Genomic DNA, 18,646 nt, shown 5'->3' with positions numbered 1-18,646 from the left:
TCTTGAAATTAGTGATACATTTGGCGTCTTGGTGTTACTGCGTCAGAAAACTTGGAGTTGTAGGATCGAACAAATATTGTATGTTATATTGTAATTATTTACTGGCAAAGGACAAAAGAATTCCATTTAATAGGAAATTTTGTTACATGAAAACAGTTGCGATACGATTATCATATGGTGGCTATGGATTCAATATCTCGTGTTGAGGATACTTCTATCCAACTATGTAGACTTTGTTTGAGGAATACCACCGGCTGTATTTCTATGTTTTCGGACTTAATCGACGCTGAAGATGTGGAACTTCCCAAAATCGTGAAAAACTGCGTTGGGGTGGAGGTAAGTGTATAGTCTCTCTTGACTTAGGACCTTTGTTTACTTCCACAGCAACATTATTCATACATAAACTCTCATTGTTAAGTATATTGTCTAAGATACATCTCACTGCAGTGGTCTTCATTAAGTTTAAACCATGTGGTGTTGTCCTAACTATAGGTTGAGGGTTTATGGCTGAATGGAATAAGCGGAGCATAAGTACTTTTTCTACTGGACTGCCTCGTAGTAGCTTCGCGTAAAACTTCAAATAGTATATAGCTGATACACCTTTTGTATGGAATGGGTCAAATACCACGATAGAGCTTAGTTGCATTGCATTTTAACCAATGAAGCTTTTGGGGCAATTTTCACGTCATTGTATTGCATGCTGTATGAAACAGTGAAAGACAGTGTACCTGTGTGTGTGTGGGACATACCCGAGGAACATGGCCAACAGAGGTTAAGGCGTATTGTTTTCCATATCGTTCTTTTCTCTCTGAAATACAGCCTTCTACCCCCATTTGTGTTTCAAGGGCTGATCCAATTCAATTGCTGATGTATAAAGTTATATATTCTAGGTTTTAAATTATTGATTTTAGAAGCATTTTTTAATCACTTAATGCCAAAATCACTTGACTTGAAGTAAAAACAAAAGAGGAGTGAACAAAATAGGAAGTATGAAATTTGAAGGTCGTCCATGCTAAATCAAGCTATGATGGCTTGGGCAGGTTTAACATTTATAATAGTCTTCGTTCAAATATACTTTATGATAGTCGATGTTTCAGAACTTATGTATTGCTATAACCACAAGTATCAATGAAATTTTTTGTCTGCCACATTTTCATTTTGCAAATCAGCACTTACACCTTGATTTAGGTGTTATTAAATTGGCATTTTATGCATTTGAAACCTGAATCCACCATCGTTCATTAAATTTCACTCGATATAGGATAATGATCTTGCATGACAATTTATGAACTACCTGCAATAGAGGAGACATCTAGAGGCCATCAGTGGTTATAATCATTACTATAATGGGCACTATTGGATATACCATGCTCTTTTTCTAAACTCAGCAATGGCAGCTAGAAGTATTTTGTGTTGGAAGTAGTTTGTAAATAGGGTGGTTTCCTATTTTTTTAATGACTAAATCGAAAGATCATAACTCCTGGAGTACGCATTTCATGCTTTCAGATTTTGAAATGACGATATCTATTTTTCGCGATTAAATGAAAAGTGAAAATTTTCAAGCGTGCGAAAACGCAACGGCTAAGTATGAATGCTGGGAAATCTCCACGTGACGTCGTTCTGGTTCCCGCAAGTGAGGTGACCTTGGGGCGAGGATATTGTGCGCCGCTGCGATTCTGGCTGCTAGCAGGTAGCAGAGTACCCTGCTAGCAGGTAGTGCTTGGCTTAAATGAGGATTATTAATACCTTATCAAACAAAGCCGGCCTCGGTGGTGGTGGGGTAAAGTCCTTGCCTGCCAAACATGAGGTTGCGGGTATCCCGCCTGGGTAAGTTCCCCTTATCCAGGGCATGGTTGTTTGTGTACATTTCATTGTTGAATTTGTTGAATACTCCGATTTAAAATGGCCTATGAGAGCTGTATTCGGAGGTTTGGGAATAAAATAAAAGGAAACTTTCCGGCCTTAGGCAGTTTTAATAGGTTATAATTAATAATAATTGTAATTAAGAGATTTTTCCCTGAAGTCTGTGACTCATGCATGCATTGGTAATCTCAGACATAAAACTCCTATCTACTCGTATAGAATTTAGGTCCCTGTGACGTCACGTGGAGTGGCATCGCATGGGTGCCAATCTGGCCTTTTTCAAATGCAGTTAAAATTGACCATTGCCATTCATGTGAACTGGGAATTCTAAAACCAAATAATTTGCAATCAATGCCATTCGTTTTCTTTGCTGAAGGTAATTACCCTATTGTCATACAAGATTTTTAAACCAGCATCTACGAGTTGATTTAGTTCTTCGTATTCTCTCTCTTTTCAATCGCTTTTTGATTTAGTTATTTGAAGCTGCTCAAGCTAATGTTGCTTGGTGTGTGGTTTACAAATGTGAGGGAAAAGGGCTTTATATATTATTTGTTTTCCCACTAGTTTTTAGTCCAGCTTTGCTGTTTAAGTTTGTCCTCCTCAGTCTGCTTTCTTATATTTCTTGGCGGGGAAATTTGCATTTGACATTTGATGATGAATTGATAAATTGCATTTGACATTTGGCTGTGGTCAGTGGCATTTGACTTATGATTGAGGTTAGCGGACTCACTAGTAGTTAGTAGTACAAGGAAATATCTTTTCAGCTGTGCAAGTGCGGTTAGCATGCAATTCAGAGTGAGCTAAGGGAAACATGTCTTTCCCAATCAGAAGAAGAAATAGTACTAGCTTAGTGCTTCAAAAATTCATTTGTTCTCAGATCTCTGTTGTGTTAACATCATGAATCTGCGGGCAGTGCTTGTTGGTATCCTCATTCTCCCAAATCCTCCTCCGCTTCTCATCCATAGGACAATTTTATGCATCAGTATTCTTTTTACCAACAATACTGGATTTAGAATGGTAGATGACCATTTCCTCGCCCTCTTTCTGAGGATTATCATCAATCCTTTAATTAAGAGGAGGAATATTGCTTTGGTGCAGGGCCTGAAATAGATGTAACTTCTCATGACTCACATTTCATTTGGCAAGCAAAGATGCCTATGAACTTTTGGCTGTGATAATGTTGTTCCTACTCTCTTTTTGGTACTCCCTTTCCCCTATCACAGCCTACCTACAATATTAGGGTTCTCGTGGAAGGCACCCTCTTGCTAAAGCTGCACCCTCTCAGCTGCAAAGACATTTTGAACTAGGTATAATACCTAGCTAGCACCACTCAAAGCTAGATACGATGGTTGCTAGTCATGTATCCAGAATAAAAAATAAAAACAAATATTTGCCATTGAGAATGGTTTTATTGGTTTTCAAAATTTTCTCCTTGATTATCGATACACTTTTGCACACATTTGAACCAATTTTTATAGCAGTTTTGTCATTCCGAAAGAGGTATCTCCAAAAAATGAATTTGGAATGCATCAACAGCTTTTTCTGGCATCAAAAATCATTGATTGTGTAGTTAATTCTTCACAAATAGAGACAAAAAGAAATTATTGGGTACCAAATCAGGATGTGTGGCGGATGACCCTTGAATTCGATGTTTTGGTCAATGTGTGAGAGCTCGCATTGTCATGGTGATGGATGATCCTACGTTGCTGGTTGTTTTTTCTTATTTCTTCACATACTTCCGGCAAATACATTATTGTGTACCATTCAGAATTGACTGTTCTACAGTTCTCTAGTTGCACTGTAACCACAAGTCCGTTTATCCCAAAAAAAAGCAGGCGACCATTTGCTTCGAAGTGCTTCTGATTCGAACAACTTTAGTTGGGTTTGGCTCATCTCGGAAGACCCATGCAGTAGATTGCTGTTCATTTCTGGGCTCATATGCATATGGCTTTTACATGGCTATTGAGGCACCACGATTCTATTTTTTGAGGATTTCTTTGCACCAATCCACACGAGAATGATTTTTCAGTGATTTTCAAATGATGTGGGTTCCAACGCGCACAAATTTTTTCCATGGCTAAATGTTCATATAAACTCTTGTGCATGCTTATCATACTAATACCTAAGAATGCCTTATTCTCACGGAATGTCACATGATAATCTTGCTTTATCACTTTGTGCACAGCATCGATGTTTTTTGGCACTACAATCGATTTTGGACGACCTTCTTCGAATTCGTCCTTTAGTGAACAAAGGCCACGATTGAATTCAATAAACCAGTGATATACAGTGATTTTAGATGGTACAAAATTGCCAAAAGACAAAGTGAGTTGGATGATGCACTGTTGTTGAGATAATCAACGTCGAAAGTCTTAGAATATCGTCGCACGAAAATTCTCGTGAGTTAATTCCATTGCTTGACTGAGATGAAATTTTGGACTTACTCTAAGCAACACAAATAGTGCCCCATTTCAAGATGATCTTTGTACGAATAATGTCAAAAATTTACGATATGTATGTCAGATGGCACCTAGCAACACCTTTGTTGCCGATGCTGGATACATAAATAGCAATCCTCGTATCTCATATTCTAATGAATAACCTACATGGGTTCCATGGATGAGTTTTTGCTACTCGTATTGCATATCTCTGGAAGGAGGTCGATGGGGAAGATAGATCCTTTGATATTCTGGGTGTAATATCTTGTAAGAGAGTGAGCCCCATCTGAATCCGATAAATATCACCTTTCTCTGTCGCAGGTCCGTCGAGGTGATGGGTTCACGTGTATGGTCTGTGGGCCCTGCCACAAGATGGTGCTCAGATTTTATGACTTCAAGTCTACTTGTTTGGAGTCACAGTGGAGGCTGAAGAACATGCCACGGTGGGCAGCAGATGGCCCAAGGGACCCACTGGAGGGGACAGAGGAGGTGGATGCTAGTGGAGAGTTGATGGAGAAGGAAGAGGTGAGTCACTATCCCCTTAAACATACTGGCTCTTAGAGGTCAGTTTCTCATCAATGTGGCATAAGAAAGCAGTGGCTCACCCACAATTTTTTAATGCTCTTTGTGAGTTGAAAAATAGAGATCCATATTTTTCCCTTTGTCAATCCTTCAACCGACTGTTTGAGATATTTGCAGTGAAAAATCGATGGCCTTTTCCATATGAGTTGATGATGGAATGTTGGAGTTGGTCACTACTTCTCAGCTAGTCCTCCCTTCCTTGCTCCCAACTCTTGTGATTTGTTGATGATTGCTTATTTGAGAGAGGTTTCTTGTCACTATGGATGATTCTGTCTGAGCAAGTGAATGAACCTGATGTCCATTAGCATCACCAACTCATGAAAAGTAGGAGGCAAATTTTATTTTCAAAATGAGGAGGATTTCATTTATTTGTAAATTATCTTTCCCTTATATGTAATGGATTCTTTAACAAATGACGTTTGGTCCTTGTGAATGAACTTAGATCAACTGCAGTAATACTCCTTGGATATGTAGAAATATATATTGGCCACAAATTTGTGTATTTTTCTTTCCTCTCTATATTTGAGAATAATCAATCTAAAGCAGTTCAGGGTGTGCAATCTAAAATATTTGATCTGGAAAATTGATTTACTTTATCTTTATCAGGAATTTCCTGTGGAGGAATCATCTGCTCCAAGTTCAGAAAAAAGTGATGTAAGCAACAAAACAGGTGAAAAAATCTGGCCAGTGGCAGTCTGGACTGTGTCTGAGGGCTGTTGGCGAGCCAACACGTGCTCCTCAGATGAGACTGTCATCAGTGATCTAATGGACGATAGTGATAATTCAGTGGTGCCTGAAAAAGAAACCATCGATAATGATGAAGATGGGCTATGTAGAATTTCTCTGTCTTCGGACGATAGACCATTATCACCCTGTCGATCTACCTGCAGTCCTGCTGATCCAGTTTATGTGAGTGATTGCTGTGAAAGCAGCATTTGCCCTTGTTTAAGTAGTTTATTTCTGGGCCATATCTGTTGAAATTAATGAAGGAGATGAAATTTACCTTTGGGAAATATTATGTGTGTGAATAGTATTTTCATTGGCCCTGTATCTGTGTATATTTTGGATTTGGATGCATTACTATCAATGCTGCAAGTGGAGATCCAATTTTGAGTTGGTTTCATATATTACCATTGAATTGTGATGGAGAAAGGCAAGAGAGTGAGTTGAAAAGTTTGAGTGAATGCTTTTCATTAAAAATATGCAATTAATATTAAATGTTATTAATTAATATTTAAAGCCCTCATTACTGACACATCAAACAATTATGCATTGTTTGTATTGCATGCCGTTGTATGTTGCAAAAGTAATTTGGTTGTCACAACTTTCTTGATAATTGCTGTGCTACTTAAGTCTGGTGTCGTGTAGATTTTTTCTAGCTGCAAGTGGGATGGTAGAAAAGCCAGACTGTCATTCTTTATGAGCATTATCTTCCATTGCAGGTGGATCACAATTACTCTACTCAACCCACCGAGCCTGTACAGTTGTGTAGTGTAGTCATGGAGGATGATGATGAAGAGGAAACAGAGCCAAATACAGCAAATAATGTTGAGCATTTAAAAATTAGACCGCAGCTGGACAAGGACAGTCCAGTTGACCCCCAGGTGTCCATTTGGATGGGCAACAAGGCGGTGGGGGTCATCAAAGAATTTGGGGATGGTTCACATTCCACATTCAAGGAGTTGGGTAATGGAAAAATGAATTATTTGTATTATTTTTATTTCAAAATTCATGACTTCTGCAAAGTAAATTCTCATGTTAGAGCTTAGAATTCATGCAGGAAATATGCTGAAGTTAACTAAAAATATCATTTTTTAAATCAAGAGGGAAAGAAACAAATCACTTTAACTTACTTTTTTTTCAAGGCAGCCATGCATAAAAATCAGTTGTGCTGGATTCTAATTATTGTCAAGGGCATTCTGTTGGGGAGGAGCTGGAAGCACATATTTGGCCATTGTCCTTTCCATATTTCTCAATCTTCTTCATGTACTTACCTGTTAAACTTCCGTGTCTGGCAGGGATGGCAATGGAAACGAAAAGAAAGTCATAACCAATAAAAATTCAATAGTTTCGTTCCCAGGAGTAAAATGTGGAAACAAAACAAAATGGATTTAAACACGGGGAGCTAAACTCAGGGTTGAAACGAAACTGGAGCCAAAACTAAACTAAAACTCTGGGATGAAACGAAACGTAGATAACACTTCGCACCAGAGGGACCATGTGCTCCACCTTCGAACAGTTTAGTTTTGACCCACACACCGTATCACGGAGTATAGTTGAATGAAGTAAAGGTATTAGATGCATGCGGCACTCATATTTTTACCAATAACAGGAGGACGGTGAACACAAACTGGTCATTTGATTTTTAAGCTCAATGTTTTAACCTCTCTACATGTATGTCAAACATAATGGGTCGAAACTATTCCCACTTATCCCCCTCCACTCAACTTCTGGGATTAAAACTTAACCATGAGCAGCTGAGTTTCGATTGATTTAGATTTGTTCCTGGGAGTAAAGTTTGGCCCAGAGTTGAAACTAAACTCATTGGTGATTTTAATTTTGTGTGGGAACGAAACTAAACCTAGGCCTCGTATTTTCGTTTCCCTCCGGGTCAAAACGAAACATTTTCTTTTCGTTTCACTTGCCATCCCTGGTGTCTGGCCTGTGACTGCTATGTCATATTCTTTCCCCAAAGATATTGACTCTTGAAGCCTTCTTTGGTTTCATTGATGGCTTTCTCTATGGAAGCATTAAAATTACAGGTGAAGTGCAAATCTTTGTCTTACTCCTCTCCTTATGTTAGCATCTTCACAATTTGGTCCAGTTTTTATCGTTGCTACTTTGTTTCTGTTTAGACTAGGGACATTTCTTTGTCCATTGTGTCTTACTCCAATTCATTTCATAATTCTGAGAATTGAATTCTAATTCAAGCTGTCAAATGCCTTTTTCAATCTCACAAATGCTATGAATGTCGGTTTGTTCTTCGCCATGCATTCTATTCTCTAGCCTAAGGGCCAATATTAATTTCCCTTGGGCTACAACCTTTTCACGGTGGAAAGACTTGTGCATTCCTATGATCCCTAGAGCTACACTGGTGGGATTTATTCGCAATTATTCCCGGTAGGGCCACCAATGCCAGATAGGTCGAATGGTAGGAGCCAGATGAAAGATAGCCCATGTGATGGTGTCACATGAAAAATGCTGTTGGAATGGAAGCAGGAAACCCTTCTGACTATATCTTTCCTGAAATCATTGAGCTTGATCAAACGAGCCTCAAATGGTATCACAGGACGCAGCCCTTTGGGGTGAGTGTCATAGGTGGTAGCGAGGTTGGCAAGGTCCTTGAGGTCGGTGATCCTTGCAAAGACTTATCATCATCATCAACAGTATCCAAGAAAAAAGAAAAGACCAAGAAGATGGAGCAGAAGAAGAATGAAACAATGAATGCTGGGATGTGGAATGTCAAGGCAATGATCAGGGCGGGTAAACTAGAAAATATAATAAGTGTGATAGGGAAAGGAAGGATAGTGGGGGGTACAGGGTTATATGTAGTGGTGGGGTGGAAAGTCAATGAAGGTTAGCTTTAGTATTAAATGGGAAGCTCTCTAAATGGGTAAGGGAGTGTTAGGTATATATCAGATATGCGATAGGATCCTGGAGGTAGAAATTGAGGTGCGTCCCACCAAGCTTGTTGTGGTTCAAGTTTACATGCCCTCTAGCAATCATAAAGAGGGAGATGTAAAAGAGATATGTGAACGACTCGAGGAAATAATTAGGAAAACCCTTGGCAAAACTGGAACACCTCAGTTGGGGAAGGGAAGGATTGAATTTAGAGGAGGAAAAATGCTGTGAAGGAGAATAATCTTGGACTGGGGAAATCAAGAGAGTCCATTGTGATATGAAGAGGAGTTGGTGTGGACAACATCCCATGTGAGCATCTGAAGAATCTAGGGAGAGAAGACTTTACAACCTAGTGTGTAGGATCTTTGAGGAGGGATATGGGCCGAAGGATTTTGTGAAAACAGTTCTACTTCCACTACCAACGAAGAATTATGCCTGGGAGATTATAGGAATATCAGCCTAATATCACTCGCAAGAAAAGTGGTACTGAGGATATTAAACAGATGAATGGAGGTTAGGGCTGACAAGTATTTGGACAAAGATCAGTTTGGTTTCAGAAAAAGAGTCAACTCATGATGCAATAGCGATAATGAGGTCCCTGGTGGAGGAGCCTAGAATATGACCAGGACGTGTATGCCTGCTTCATGGATTTTGAAAAAGGATTTGATGGAATGGACTGGGTAAGGATAATGAATACCCTCAAGTAAACAGGCCTAGATTGGAGAGGTAGGCAACTCATTCGTAATCTGTATATGGCCCAGACTGCACAAGAGAGGGTTGAGGATGGAAAATCTGGGTGAGCAAGCATTGGCCGAGGAGGAAGGCAAGGCATTCTACCATCACCATTGCTTTTTAGCATGTGCGTGGAGGAGAAGGTAAAAGATGCATGGGATGAATTGGAAACTGTAGTAAATGATGTATAAATAAGGGAGGTTCACGGATGATCAGGCATTGATTAGCCGGTCAACAAAGGGGCAGCCGGCTGTAGTGGATGCATTAGACAAGCGCTGCGAGGTGTATGATCTGAGGAAAAATCACAAGACCATGATTATGCATTTTTTTAAAGCATCGCAAGCTAGGAATATGAGGCTCAAGGTGAAAGTGGATGGGGAAAAACTTGAGTAGAGAGAGAGAGTAAGCTATTTGGGCAGCACATGAGAAGGAAACGGATGTAGCAGTCGGGACATCGGGAAGAGAATTGCGTTAGCGAAGGAGGAATTCATGAACAGGAAGGAGCTAATGGGAGGATTCTTATGTAAGCAGTGGCACCGACTCCATGGTGCTTGAGGGGGCCCGAGCCCCCTCTATAATTCGTTATGGGTGTGAGGAAAAAAGTGTCAGGCTTGTCGATTTTCCCCGGAGTGTCCAGATATCAAGATTACAGTTCTCAGTGTTCTAATGTTGATCATATGACTCTTCTAAAATGTCTTAAAAAATTTCCCGGGGAAAGATCCCCGGTTTGGGCCCCCCCAATATTTTTTGTGAGTCGGCGTTCCTGTATGTAAGAGTTTAAAGAAAAGGTTAATGAAGAGTCTGATCTCAAGTGTAGCATTTCACTGTGTTGAAACAGTGACAAAATATGTGCATGCATGCACAGTTGATGATTACTGAAATAAAAATTATTTAAAAGTACTGCTCATGGATTATCTCGTGCTGGTGAGATAGGTCTATGTTCCATTTATGCGAAGCAACATTCTTTACTGTTATGTATTTAATAAGTTAATGAGGTCACTGATATAGCTGGCATCAAACTTAAGTTATTTACAGATTACATAGAATGGTATAGAGAACTTTGCTTTCTTGTAAAAAAATTGAAAACTATTCTTTTTTTGTATGCATCACTATTTCTTATTCTAAAAAGAAAATTATTCTAACTCCAATTGTGTATTCAAATGAGCTGTAGCGTATTAATCAACTCCCATCTTCCAAATGCAGCACAAGAAATTTACTCTACCACCCCGAGGTCAATGTCTATTCTCAAGCCTATGGTCAACAGTAAAGTCATTTCTGTGTCAAGGGAAGATATGACTCAACCAAAACAAATGACACCAACTGAAAGGATGCTGTTGCCCAAGCTAAACGTCATCTCAAAGGATTTGATAAAGGGCCGTGTTCTTGCTGGTAGGTGCCTTTTTTGTTTCCTTGGCTTTTCTTTTATTTATACTTTATTTCATAGTGAAAAACAATGTTTTATCTAAATTGGCATTCAGCTTTATGTAATGAGTGCTTGTAATCCCTTGGAAATTACTTACTAAATCAAGGGCTCGTCATATCCAAAGGTGTTGAATAAACCCACCAATTGTAATAGAACTATGTATTTAAAGTTGTACTTTTGTTTACATGGTAGTTCATGAATTTAAACTAAGCAAAAAATTCATGTCGGGCATAATCTGGTGGAGTATCAATGTATGTTAAGAAATAAACAGGACATTTTCCATTGCATAAAATATTAATTTCCCTATTTTTGGTGATTTTCTTTGTAATGGTACATTTTTTGACTGCGGTAGAAAGCTGTGAAGACAGCATAACTTGTCGGATTTAATATATTAGGTATACTGTGAACGTTTTTGGATAATTTTGCGAGTATGTCATGATTATCACATCTCAAGGAACAGCACATTTTATTGAAGTGAGTCCTCTCATGTGGGACTATGACAGTGTTGTACTTTTCACTTTCAACGCTACCATCCCTAACACGGGAAAAGATGGAAGGGGTGTCACCACAATGTGTCCGCACTAAAGACATTGCCAAGTAGCGACGAAGCTAGCCTTAGGGTAGGGGGTGACCTAACTCCCTCTCCTACTCTCATCTTCTGCCCATTCCCCTCCCGCTAATGACTTGGCCTGACGAAAGAAGAACGTAACATGAGAGTTTGCAGAGTTTACTCAAGGCCATAGATCGTTAATGTTTGGACATAACTGCGTTAAGGTGTTGTACATATGGCACATCTTTTATTTTTAATTTAATAAGCAGATAATACATAACTTAATATTTAATGTTTGCTCAGTTAGGCATTGCCCTTGAGAGATATCTGTTTTAATATCGTGGAAGGAACTTTTTAGCCTTGCTCTATCTGATTTATTTTACTTGTAAAACATAAGCTGTTTGGCGGTACAAAGACTATCACTCAATGTAATGCAATTCTCACAATATGCAGTACTCACTCCACCGGGCTTCCACTGTATTCAGTGCTTTTGGTCACATCATGATATCAAAAAAGATTGTAAGATAACTGGGGTTATTGTTGAAAACTGAGTGACTATTATAGTGTACTAATTTGTATTTACAAATACCGGGAAGCAAGAAATTTACACCACAATTCTCACGGCTAATTTGAGCAATGAATGACCGATATTTTCATTAAAATGAAAAAGATGCCTTGGAACTTGACATAAGCCATCATAGTGGAGCTCCTGCATAATGAACCTCCATGAAGCTTAACTCGCTGCTCTACACCCACTCACTAGGGGGCTCTGCCCTAGGTTAGCCCTCGGACCCCTGGGATGGCTGTGCCAACTGACACATGCATGGAGGTGAAGTCTGTGCATATTCAATGTTTGACTGTGCCTTCTTTGCTGGGTGATGTGTTCCACCATCACCCCAGGGTCCCTGTGCAGAATACCTCCTTCACTCTCTCCGTGAATAGCTTCACCTTCCCAGTCTAATTGGGCGGCTTTGAGGGGATGTTGAAAATGGTATTAGAGGGTAGAATGTTACGGAAACGAGGGAGGGGAAGGAAAATAATAGGATTTTTAGATAGATTGAAAGGGGTTAGGCCTTACAGTGAATTAAAGAAGGCAGTGCTGGGAGGAAAGGGAGGCTTCCAGATCACTTCTTGAACACTCCATGGAAACCTACCTTAATCGGTAGAATACTATAATTATACCTTCCATGTTGGGTGCTCTCACTCTGAAAGGCTTTGATGGGAGGTTATTTCCCATGCTCCTTCCTCCTCTTGGTATGCATTTGCTGTTCTAGTTGAGAGGCTGGCTGTACAGGACACCAGGGTATACGATATGACCCTCGAGGCTCGGCAGTTAGGTAGCCATGTTATCATAATTCATCAGAAGGTACTTCTTTCATAACTTAAAGAGAAATCGGTGATGGTAACTGGCATTTCTTATTTCATCCTTTTAAATTTAAGTTTATATATCACTGAGTTTTTTTTGAGATCTTTGTTAGTAATTTATGATCATTTTTTAACAATTACTAATAAAGTGTTATAAGAGTAGCTATAAGTCCTATTGGTTACTGGTGCAACAAGGAAAATTTTTGTTAAGAGTGGGAAACAGTTTCTGTAGGTAAAGATGAATGCAGTTATTCACTTTAAAAAATTTAGTTTCTTGCGAAGTCTACCCTGGAAATATTGCTGTATTATGGGTATGCCAAGATCAGTTCAGTTAGCGAATTCAGGGATTCTCAAAGGTATTTTAAGAGTTGTATTCGAGGAAGCAATAAACATTCAGAGCTCATTTTGCTTCCGCATTGGATTTTGAACCAATAATGGATTTTGATCCTTCAACTTGCATTTTTATGTGAGGGAAAGCAAAAGAAGTTTCCAATTTTTTGTAATATTAGTCGTCCTAGAAACATACCAAAAATATGATACTCATTAATGAATAAATGCATTTGCTCATGTAATTTCTTCTACCTTAACAAGGGCAGACTGCATTTTATGTATTTGACATGATGGCCAGATTGTGGCATTTTTGGGAAAAGCCCTGCAAATGGGAAAAATGGACCATAATTCTCAAAATTTATGGTCATTGTGTTCACTGGGCAGTTGGTTGTACTCCTTGTACTATTAGTTCACTCACATATCTTTAATCCATTTACAGATACATAATAGAAAATTGCATTTTAAATATCTTTTGTTTACAGCCAAGCTAAGCGGTGGAAAAATTATTGTAAATAATGGACCTGATGGCTTGCAGAAGATAATAATCAAAGGTGGACATTCAGTTCAAAACAAGGGTAAGTAAAATGTCCTCAGTACTTGAAAATTGAGTAGGTTTCATAAACAATTTTGAAGAATTTCCTTATTTCATCCTTTTAAATTTGAAGTATTGTTATGAAACTTACAAATGTATTTGTTTCAGTATTTATGCTATTACATTAGTGCATAGTTTTTGTACCTTTATGAACTGTGAAGTCTATGACATATAGTGAGGGGTTGGTAAATGGACACTACATGTGAATTTTGTAATTTTGAAGCTACATAATTTGTATGTTTGTATGTGCTGCACATAAAATCGTACAACTATTTAAATTGTTTATGCGGTAGAAAAGGCAATTATAAAATACAAACCAATTTTTTTTACTATTATTAAAGATTGAGCATTAATACTCAGTCTGGAAAATTTTATTTTGATAATATTATATCAAAATAATATTACAACTTGATAGTATGCAAAGTTGTCGACAGTTATATCATTGATTTGTATTAGAATATAAAAAATGAAAACCTACGTTAATAAGTTAATTATCCATGTAAGGAAAAGAATATAATATAAATTAAATTCTATGTTTCTTTAAATGGTGTTTGAAGAAACGTTTTGTTTTATTTAAGGGAATAATTTAAAGGAAAAAAAATAAATTGTAAGTTAATTTGGAGATGTTTCTAATCAAGAAGTACAGCAAACTCCCGATTATCCAGGCAATGTTGATGGAGAGAGGCACCACGAATAATTGTAAAACAGGAATAATCCATTCACTTTAATTTCATGTAATTTTTACAATACTTGTTAATCTAATACATAGTGTGCATTAAATTTTTGACATTTGACATGAAATTTATGACAAACCATATCCATTCAATTTACGCATATTGTCCGTTATTTTAGATAGCTCTCTTTTCCCAACCACTATCGTTTTAGCGGAGATAAAGTGATTGTACTCTTATTCCTACTGCTCCACTTAACACTTAGTTTCCGAAAACCATGCATCCGTGGCTGCAAGATTACTGATTCTGAAAAGAGATTCGCGCAGTGATTTTGCACGGTTACTGCAAATCCGCTGCAAGATGTTGGGAACTACACTTTAACTGTGTAAACTCATGCAACGATGATCGGCAACACAGATAAACCAAGCCAGACAGTCAGGAGTCGGCTGTATTTAAGATTATCCTGGAGGGTATGCACCCAAGCACAACTATTTTGCCTGAAAATATAAAATGCAGCCAAATATTCCATCAAAAATTTGCATTGAAAAAAAAATTGAAGAAAATATTATTTACTATTTAATTGCATATGGTTAACTTAGTACGATGAATTATAATCAATTTATTGAGGAAAAACTTAACGATAAAATTGTATTCTTTCCAAACTTTACCCTCAATGAGGCAGGTGTAAACATCATCATGTAGAGTTGAACCTTTGATAATATAATATTTAGACCATTTGGCAACTTATAGGGGGTCCCCCATCAGATTTTATGAAAAATTTTTCTTCCCACATACCTTGTTATCACCCTAATACTTAAATCCTTTCCACTGTCAACATGGCAGATCATCATGTTAAAGTCTATCCAGTGCATTTTGATTCCCATAAATGATTTTTTGAAGTGGCTATAACAATCAGCCGTGATGGCAGCAGCAGAGTTAAGAGCCAATTCGCCCACAATCCTTTTTAGGGGCTCTATAACACTCCTTGGTGTGAGGTTAAGTTCTTCCTACAAATCACTCTATGGCTTGAAGCTGACCCTTTCATTGAATTAATGTAAGACCTCAGAAAATACCAATGCGAATTTAAAACAAAATCCATATTCAAGAGTATAGATAATACATTGGTTTGATAAATTAATGGAATCAAAAAGAGTAATATAATGATAGATTTTAATTCAAAATGTCACGGAGTATCACCACTCATTCCATTACTCAATATCCCATAATAAACAATAACATTTTACTCATTTGCATACAATTCAGTACCTTATAACACCATAAATTAAACTGCCGATTTACAAGTAGGTGGTACCCTTTGATATACTTGAAGAAACAAAGTTCACACCCATTTCGTTAACTGACCATAACATTAGTGCGATAATAAAACTCTGGCAACACTGTCAATTTATCACCTGTGGTGAATAATTATAATAATTACACTCAAAATTCTAATGTCAATTCTGTGCATTACTACCTCTGGCACTTAAGTTATCAACAATAAGTTAACAAACCACCCTGGAAGAGATGATGAAAATAACTAATTGTGGCACAAAAGATCTTCATAGAAATTTCCAAGCAATGAATAAAGTGGTATTCACAGTACAAGTGGGGCAGTCTCCAATGAAGACTTCATATTGGGATTATCTACACCTATACAGGATTGAAGAAGCAATGGCATTAAAAATAAAGAAAGCATTTACAAAAATTAGTATAATTCTATTAAATTATTGTGTTATGTTTAGTCAATGAAAATCAAATTTCAATACATAGTGACATTTCCATAGCGTGTATGTAACTGGGGCCGTTACATTGATGTTATTTACAATAAAATGTTTGGTGTCCAACCACTCCAATTTCACATTACTTGCTTTCACTCATGTACTTACACATGTTGTAAATAATGGAAAACATGATCCCAAGTCTGCATCATCTATTTCTTTTTTTAATGCCAGCTTGGTTAAAAAAATATAATGTAACATTTGAGTACAATTTACCAGCTGTTGGACATATTAGTGGCTCTTAGCCTTATTGAACTCGTACAGAGTCTCAGATGTGAGTAATACCCTGCCAATAATTCCTAGTACTTTAAAAGCATAAATACAAAAGTAATATACATTGAAATGTAGCGGAAGAAATTAAATCAGTGCTAGTTCTTTCCTTTATTTTCTACTCAGGTTGAAGATTGTGCCTGTGTCAGACTATAAATTGCTACAACACAGTTATTGAAACTTGACACATGCAAGAAATATACTTATAGGAATAATCTGGACTGGAACAATCATCATTCTCATTCACTAACTCACTTTCATAACTCACCACATTTCCTTAGTTAATGACTAATGTCATAATATTTGTTGCCATTCAAGCCTTTTAAGTACGATAATGCCAGTTTAGTCCTACTTTCAACACTTCTTGCAGATTTTGAAGGAACCATAATAAATTGTAAGCCATATTGGTAAGGGAGCAACTATTATGCACTTGAGGTGGTTTTGGCGATTTTTGTGGTAAAACCAACATGAAAATGTAATGTTATCTTTAGATGAACTGTCACTTACAGACATCTCTCATTCAAGGATACTCATATAAGTGAGAGTTTTAAGTGTATGCATTATATGTATGTTGCATAGGTATCCTCTTCCTCTAATCATATGATAGGTGTTAGTTATATGTTAGTGTATACCTGGTAAGTAGTAAATCCAAGGTTGGGATAATGCTCAGAAAGTGCTGGATCATAGGTAAAACGTTTCTTGTTGTTTAATTTAATGATAATTGTTATGGAGCTATGTAGCCTCCATAGTGATTCAGGTTTACATGCCTATGTCTGACGAAAAAGATGAAGGTGAAGCTTCTACAAAGATGACACAGTAGTTAATAAGACACAGTGACTCACATCTGTGTCATAATTTTAAGACATATTAAAGTACTTACAGTTTAATAAATTGATTTAATCTGTCTGTGTAGGCAAGCACATCCCACTGGTCAAAGGCCTTCGCCTCACGTCTGAACTCATGATACCCAAGGACAGTAAGTGCTCCATCCTCAAGATAAAAAAGATCAACAGGTAGCAAATGGGAGAAAATTGAGTGGACAAGCAATCTATGGAGCTCATTTTGCTGTGAGTGTAACATTTTTTGGCTTTTTTGGAGGACAAATGGTTAAATAAAGTGTGTAGCCAAAAATGTATCTTGGTTTAGGCACCATGACGAGAGGAATTGTGAAACTTTAAATTCCTAGTACATCAAAAGTGTATGTAAAAAAGTATATAATGTAAATTGAAATCAAACAGTACAAATGAAATAAGTGATGATTATTTCTTTAAGTTTCCATCCAAGTTGAATATGTGCAGCAGTTTTGTAGATTTTTTTTTGTTCGTTTTTTTTTCTAGCATTCCAAAGACCTTGAACTGTGCCTTCAAACATTGGGATGTTGCTGTAGACTAATGAATGAGTTCAAACTTGTAAAAACTAAGAAAATCAACCTGTGGGTTATGAGTTTGCCTGTCTGGCTATGAGTAATTATTGTAACTGAAATCAATAACTGAAGAAAGTGGTAATTAACTGTTCGACTAGTCTGGTGTAAGAAGTTGGCTGTAGAAAAATGGACCAGATGTATTCTGTGAGGGTACCTCTTCAGCTGATGTAATGGAACACATTGAAAAATAAGTGGTGTTATTTTCGAAGTATCTACATGTATTATTGATGTTTAAAGTATTTCCTTTGTGTCATAGTCAAGACATTTTCATTTAAGCAATTCATACCCAAAATATAATTGGCTAGCAGATTTTTGTCTAGTGAAGGCTCCTTCAGTGCAAGTAAGTCTATATATCATTGTTGGTGATGCTAAACATAATTTTATATTGTTTAAATGTATATTTTCCTTGTAAATATGTGAAATTGTACATAAAATAATTGATGAAAGATGAAATTTCTTTATTTATTGTATTTCTTATCAACCCTTTCCTGTCATTGCCTGTGACAGGAAAATATTTTCCGTGCTATGAGTAGCATGATAATATTTCTCTGTACCAAAGTCTTTTTTCGGGGGAGTTCCTCAGGTGTTCTCATCCCTATGATTTGGGACCCAACTCAATGGGGTGCCTGGTACCCGACTTGATTTTAATCTCTACAAATTAAACTAGTAATTATTTTGAGTCTGAAAAACATTGAAATATGGATTCACACAGTCCCACATCACGCTTTAAGCAAATGTACTAAGACTCATATCTCTTTTCATGCTTACTTCACACACCACACACACACCTGTGGTATATGTTTCCCAAAGCTCACGAATCAAGTAGAGATGAAACTTTTCCAATGGCACATTCTCCATTTTACCAGTTTTTAAAGTGAATGGGTATTTAACAAAGAAAGACAGCGGAAAATACTTCTTATACAATTTCACGGATTTATACTTGATTACCCAAAAGTGAATTAACATGACGGTTAATACAATTTTATGCCAATGGTACTCACAAATATA

The 18,646-nt window shown here is 37.3% G+C and overlaps 1 protein-coding gene and 1 long non-coding RNA gene across 5 annotated transcripts in view; one reads left to right on the top strand and one right to left on the bottom strand.

Moving 5' to 3' along the window:
- LOC124167493 lies at nt 1–18,084 on the top strand. Of its 2 annotated transcripts, XR_006866699.1 has the most exons (8): nt 1–336; nt 4,623–4,826; nt 5,490–5,792; nt 6,326–6,569; nt 10,440–10,625; nt 13,387–13,479; nt 17,129–17,282; nt 17,553–18,084. XR_006866699.1 is itself a non-coding variant. In XM_046545422.1 (7 exons), exons 1-7 carry the CDS (start codon nt 175–177, stop codon nt 17,230–17,232), a joined length of 1,296 nt encoding a protein of 431 aa, XP_046401378.1. In that variant the 5' UTR covers nt 1–174; the 3' UTR covers nt 17,233–18,084. The 2 variants fall into 2 exon arrangements, 1 of the variants encoding a protein (XP_046401378.1); XM_046545422.1 differs by having other exon boundaries at nt 17,129–18,084.
- LOC124167528 overlaps nt 14,191–18,646 on the bottom strand; it is a 45,610-nt gene continuing 41,154 nt past the window's right edge. For all 3 annotated transcript variants that reach the window (XR_006866710.1, XR_006866709.1, XR_006866706.1), the window contains one exon: nt 14,191–15,817. This is a non-coding gene — a long non-coding RNA (uncharacterized LOC124167528). The remainder of the gene's footprint in view (nt 15,818–18,646) is intronic.

This window comes from Ischnura elegans, chromosome 1 (genome assembly GCF_921293095.1).
Source record: "Ischnura elegans chromosome 1, ioIscEleg1.1, whole genome shotgun sequence".
Taxonomy (NCBI): domain Eukaryota; kingdom Metazoa; phylum Arthropoda; class Insecta; order Odonata; family Coenagrionidae; genus Ischnura; species Ischnura elegans.
Note: the sequence above shows the minus strand (reverse complement) of the source record. Positions and strands in the feature narration are given on the sequence as shown.

Excerpts from the sequence above, each read along its gene's own strand:
- LOC124167493 (XM_046545422.1), top strand. The coding sequence starts at position 175 with ATGGTGGCTATGGATTCAATATCTCGTGTTGAGGATACTTCTATCCAA. Across the intron at positions 4,827-5,489 it reads AGTTGATGGAGAAGGAAGAG|GAATTTCCTGTGGAGGAATC; the intron begins GTGAGTCACTAT and ends TATCTTTATCAG. Across the intron at positions 5,793-6,325 it reads GTCCTGCTGATCCAGTTTAT|GTGGATCACAATTACTCTAC; the intron begins GTGAGTGATTGC and ends CTTCCATTGCAG.